Raw genomic sequence first — 5247 nt, forward strand, 5'->3', positions numbered from 1 at the left:
AACTTGGGTGGGTGATGAGGGGAGGGTTCTGGGCCGGCACCTCCAGAGGTGGGGACCGGGAGGTGGGTCCTGCTGGGTGACTGTGCACCCTGCCCCTCGGGGAGAGGAAGAGTGGCACCTACCCATAGCCTCCACCCCATCCCGTCCCCTGCTTCCCCCCGTTGGCGCCTAACTGGCGCTGCACCGTGGGGACGATCCCGAAACGATGTGGACCAAAGCCTCTCGAAACTCATGGACTCCACACTCGCAGACTCCTCCGCATCTCCCAGCACCCTGCTTGCCTCTTAGGCAGAGCGACCGTGGGCCACGCAGAGCAACACGGGCACAGGAAACGTGCCGTTTCATTTTGCATCTTTAATGTGACACCGATACCAAAAACACGACAGCACGACAACAGCACACAGTGAAAGCAGGAGGGCAAAGAGAGCTTCGTTTTGCATGCCATCTTCGATGGGCAGGCAGAGGCTGCCGAGAGTGCTATGTGAACACGGGGTCTGAGGAGTGAACACGGGGTCTGAGGAGGCACTCTGGCTGGGCGGTTGCTGCAGGTCATCAGCGCTGCCTGTGGACACGGGACACAAGAGCGACAAGTAGAAACACAGGTGAAACAGGGAGGGATGTAAAGAACAACACAAGGCTCTGTCCACACTCTCCCGGTGCCCCCCTCCCCAGGCCGGGCCTCCCGCTGGCTGACTCCCCACGGCCCCTCCTGGGCCCACCCTTCAGAGTCTCCTCTATGGGCCCCAAACCTTACTGGATCCAGGAGAAGAAGTTGGCAGTGGTTCTGGCGGCATTTCTGCTCCGGATGGTGGAGCTGGTGCTAGGGCCATCTATGAGGCTGGCGTTGGCCGCACCAATGTTGCCACTGCTGACGCCAGCTCTCCAAGTGGTTCTCCTGTTGGCACGGTTGCTATTCAGAATGTACTGATGGTATCTGGCCCAGAAAGCAAAGGGGATCCTGGCCCAGGCGTCGCCAAAATCTCCGTCCTCATCCCAGGTCAGGAGCTCCACCTGTACGTCGTCCCAGCTCCACCGTCCAATCAGAGCTTCATCCCCGATGTTCATCCGGGCCCGCATCTGGGCCCTGGCGTGCTCCTCGGCCATGTCCGCATCCATAGTCTTGAAGGCATCATCCACAGCCTCCAGGAAGTGAGCCTTCCAGTCCCGGGGGTCTCGGTTCTGATACTGCGGTGGAAAAACAGCAACCATCCTAACCCCCCTCCCCGCGTGCGCACGCGCGACCCCATGCTCACTGAGCACCGGCTTCCTGCCCTACACTCCCCTGTGCACTGTTGGTCATCACAGTAAACGTGAAGACCTCGGGAGTCGGGCTCCCCCGATTCTGGACCAGACCTGGGATTTCGCCCCATCCCTCCTCGCACGTGCGACGCCCGCAAACCTGGGCGAGTCGCCTAGGAACCTTTCTGAGCCCCAGTGCCCGCACTGGACAGACAAACCGCACAAGGGGCCCGGGGCCCAGAAACAGACAAGGTTTCTGTGGGAAGTGCCAGCCCCTGGGCCTGGCCCCGCAGCCGAGGCTCTCCGTCCGTCCGTTACCTGGGCGATGAATCTCAGCACCCTCATCTTGCTGGTCTCGTAGCGGGCCCGCAGGCCCCAGAAGAATTCATACTCGGGTGGGCTGCTATTGGGGACCTTCTTGTATTCCAGGTACCTCAGTGGAGAGGAAAATAACCACCTTTTGCCTCCAGCCAGCCAGGCAGGTGGGCTGTCGCACTAATGGCTCCCGGGTGGCCCCTTCCCGGCCCGAGGCTGCAGCTCAGAGTCCACGATCGCCCTGGCCCTCCAACTGGCACCCCGCTCCCGAGCTCGCTGCCAGGGTCTCTGCCACCAACAGCGAGGCCTTCAAAGCCCCGGGCTGTGTGTGGCCCCTGCCCAGCAACCACGGGGAGGTGTGTGGGCGGGGGCGGGGGGCACTTGTAGGGTGCTTGTGCACAGGAAGGCCACACGTTTTGTGCCCCTTGTCACAGTGACCCCAGTTCCTGTTGGGTGTGTTGTAAACAGAGGAGCCATTTCTTCAGGCACCCTGCTCTGAGCACACCCCGCCGCAGCGTCTCGTCCTTGGCCTGGCTGAGCCCTGGGGCAGTCCACCTTAGAAAAGGACTGTGAGGGGAAGAAACAAACAGTCCAGCAAGAGCAGCGCGCTCCGTGCACACTCCGGACCCTGTGTGTCCTAGTGCACCTGTGTGAGTGCACACGTGTTTCCCCAGCTCCGACCTCCACTCTGCAGCCCCAGGTTGCTGGGATGGAAAGCCGGAGCTATTGTCCTACAGCCTGTGAGGGCAGGTGCTCAGTGGTGTGGTGGTTGGAACACGCCCCGCACCGTGTTCTCAGGCCACATGTGCCCCCTTTCCCCAAGAACGCCCCGGAATTCTACCCACCCTCCTCGGGCACTCACATACCCCCACCCGCTCTCACCCCAGAGACTCCATCCCTGAGTCTAGAGCGAAGAGCCAGGATGGGGAGTGGCTTCCTCAGCCAGACCCGCACACGAGGAAGGCACCAGTGTGAGACAGAGGTGACTCGGTCAGTACTTACTTCTGCCTCACAAAGTCGTTTGTAATGAGCTTCTTCAGATCGCCAAGGAATGGGTGCCTCACCCTGAGGGCAAGGAAAGAGTCCATGACTAGAGCCGGCGGCAGTGCCCGATGTGGGCCCGAGCACTCCCTACCAGGACTGAGAGCTAGCTTCCTGGCCCGTGAGGCCTGGGCATGCAGGGGTCTGACGGCCACTGGTCTGCAGCAGTGGCCTACAAAGGGGTTTGAAGGAGCCCCGGAGTCTGGTGCTTTGTCTTAGATCTCCTCTGGGGGACAGAGAGGGGACATGGAGCAGAGAGGGGGCCCAGAGTTCAGGACCATTTCGCCATGCACCCTGGTGAGACCCTGTGCGCTCTGCCTGGTCGAGGACGCCCACTCCCCTGCACCAGACCATCGGGCTGGTGGGATCCTGGGGCTTCCTGGACCCCAGGACAATGCTGAGGGGCAGCGAGAGCCCAGGGAGGCCAATCATACCCAGGGCGCAGTCCCATCTTGCGTAGTGCCTCCCAGAGGACAGCTGCCAGGGCAGATGAGGTACAAGAATTTAGAACACGAAGGTGAGACAGGGGGCAACCCCCCAGCTGCGGGTCCGGCAACTCACCCTCGCTGACACGGTTGCCATTCATGAAGATGACTCCCAGAATCACCAGGAGAAGACTCAGCCTGGGCGTGTCCTTGGTCCTAAAGGTGTACAAAGAGGGACCCTGTCCAACAGCCATTGGCCCAAGAGACTACACACCCAGCTCACCCAACCGGCCTCTCCCAGATGGCTCCACTACAGGGCAGTTCTTCCCACTCGGCCCATGGCTTGCTACCTGATCCAGACAACTCATTCCTCCACCTGAGGCTGCACCGCTCCAGCCATCCAATGTGGATGCTAACACCCCCACCCAAGGGGGGGATTCTGCCAAGGACGGAGGGGCTAGGCAGGGGGAGCAAACGCTTTGCCAGAGGTGTGTCCAGAGGCTCATCCACACCTTCCCTGCCCTTTGGCCCGGGGACCTACACCGCACAGGAAACTCCCCCAGGACCAACCGCTCCGCCATACCCAGGCCAGGCACTTAGCATGAAGAGGGAAGCAGCCAGAAGCCTGCTTTCTTGGAGCGAGGGGAGCGGGTGGGCGGGGGTGGGACCCTGAGTGCAGCAAGGCTTGGTCCCCTCTGATAATCACTTGGCACCACGCCCTGTGGGTGGGCACTGTGCTGGGCCCTCGGGCCCTGTCTTCCTGTTTCTCTGAGAGGAGGGGGAGGCACGCCCTGGGAAGGCCACAACCCTCCTGCCCTTTCTCACTTTCCCAGGAGGCGAGCCGAAGAATCCCTCGTGCAGGTGAGGATGTACAGATGTTCTTCCTTGTCGATCTCCTTCAGGTGGATCCCGAACTTCTGCACGGGGGGAACACAAGAATGCGAGGTCAGAAATGCATGCCAGGTGTCCTGCAGGCAGTCACTCCATTCCCGCCAGAACATCTCCTAGGCAGGGAACCCAAAGTCCTGGGGGAGGACGCAGAGGCACTGGCCTGTGGGATCCCTGGCGCTGGCCAAGGCAAGGGGACCCACTTCGGGAGACAAGAGACCCCCAAGAGCACGAGGGGGAGGAAGCGAGGAGGGGGAAGTATGCAGTGGGAGCTCTCAGGTGGAGCAGCTAGGCAAGGCTTCCGGAGCAGGCAGGGTTGACACCGGGCCTCCAAGGCTGCAGGGTGCAAGGCTTCCCTGCCTCTCTTGCCCCACAGAGCTGTCCCCCACCCCCACCCCGCCCACCTTTTCCAGGGTGTATGTCGCCCGCTCTATGATCTCAGGGAAGTGCTCGTCATATTCTCGGATGACGTCCTTCATCATGTCTGCAGGAGGGGAGAGGTAAGGAAAGCATCTGGGCTGAGCAGAAGGCCACAGAGCTGCGGCCTCTCTGTCAGCCCTGCTGAGGGGGGCACAGTCAGGACCCATCAGCCAAGGCCTGATAACTGGGAGCATCTGATGGGGGTGGGGGCACTGGGGAGGACTGGAAGAGGAGAGAGGGCAGAGCTCAGGGATGGGGCCCAGTTGTCCACCTGAGCGCTTGATGGGGATCTTCTTGTAGTCCTTAATCATCAGATATTTCACCAACTTATTTGCCTGGAGAAGGAGAGGTGAGGGCACAGGTGAGCTCAATGAACTGGCCAGCAAGGCAGGAGGAGAGGGTGGGGGAAGGGCAGACTCCTTACCCTATCTTGCAGAAGGGCCACGTTGCGGGGTGGCAAGCACAGTATGTGCCTCGAGGGTACCTGGGGCCTCACGGCCATCGGGGGCCGAGGGCCCATCTGAGCCCGCGGGGCCATCTGAGCCCGCACTGTCAGCGGGGGCTGCGATGCTCTCCAGGTCGGTGGGACCACAGGAGGCTCTCTCTCCTCCTCGCTGCTCTCATACTCATCATCCAGGTGCTTGGACTGTAGCATTGGGGAGAAGAGAGACCGGGGCTACCAAGCTTACTGTGCCCAAGCCCCTGGCAACATCTTCACCACAGCAGGTACTTGGAAATAAGAGTAGTAGGGACAGCGGGTGACGTGTGCAGAGGGCTCACTAAGTGCCAAGCACTGAGCCAACCTCTTCTACCCCCAGGCCGGAGGGTAGGGACTAGGTGGAGTAAAGACAGGCTAGCACATTTGTGTTATAGAAACTCGGACCAGTTGAGAGAAGAGGAGGGCAGGGGAAGGCAAGGG

General features: G+C 61.2%; 1 protein-coding gene across 1 annotated transcript in view; it reads right to left on the minus strand.

Moving 5' to 3' along the window:
- Positions 1 to 334: 334 nt before the first annotated feature.
- Positions 335 to 5247, minus strand: part of LOC102253780 (melanoma-associated antigen D4) — a 6412-nt gene continuing 1499 nt past the window's right edge. Inside the window, exons 3-12 of the mRNA XM_005864004.2 lie at positions 4753 to 4974; positions 4600 to 4663; positions 4313 to 4392; positions 3846 to 3937; positions 3157 to 3236; positions 3030 to 3072; positions 2557 to 2619; positions 1558 to 1672; positions 755 to 1185; positions 335 to 562 (exon numbers count right to left, since the gene is read on the minus strand). Of these exons, the coding sequence (XP_005864066.1) occupies positions 553 to 562; positions 755 to 1185; positions 1558 to 1672; positions 2557 to 2619; positions 3030 to 3072; positions 3157 to 3236; positions 3846 to 3937; positions 4313 to 4392; positions 4600 to 4663; positions 4753 to 4974 (1200 nt within the window). The 3' untranslated portion in view covers positions 335 to 552. The remainder of the gene's footprint in view (positions 563 to 754; positions 1186 to 1557; positions 1673 to 2556; positions 2620 to 3029; positions 3073 to 3156; positions 3237 to 3845; positions 3938 to 4312; positions 4393 to 4599; positions 4664 to 4752; positions 4975 to 5247) is intronic.

Source organism: Myotis brandtii, unplaced genomic scaffold (genome assembly GCF_000412655.1).
Source record: "Myotis brandtii unplaced genomic scaffold, ASM41265v1 scaffold1839, whole genome shotgun sequence".
Lineage (NCBI taxonomy): Eukaryota > Metazoa > Chordata > Mammalia > Chiroptera > Vespertilionidae > Myotis > Myotis brandtii.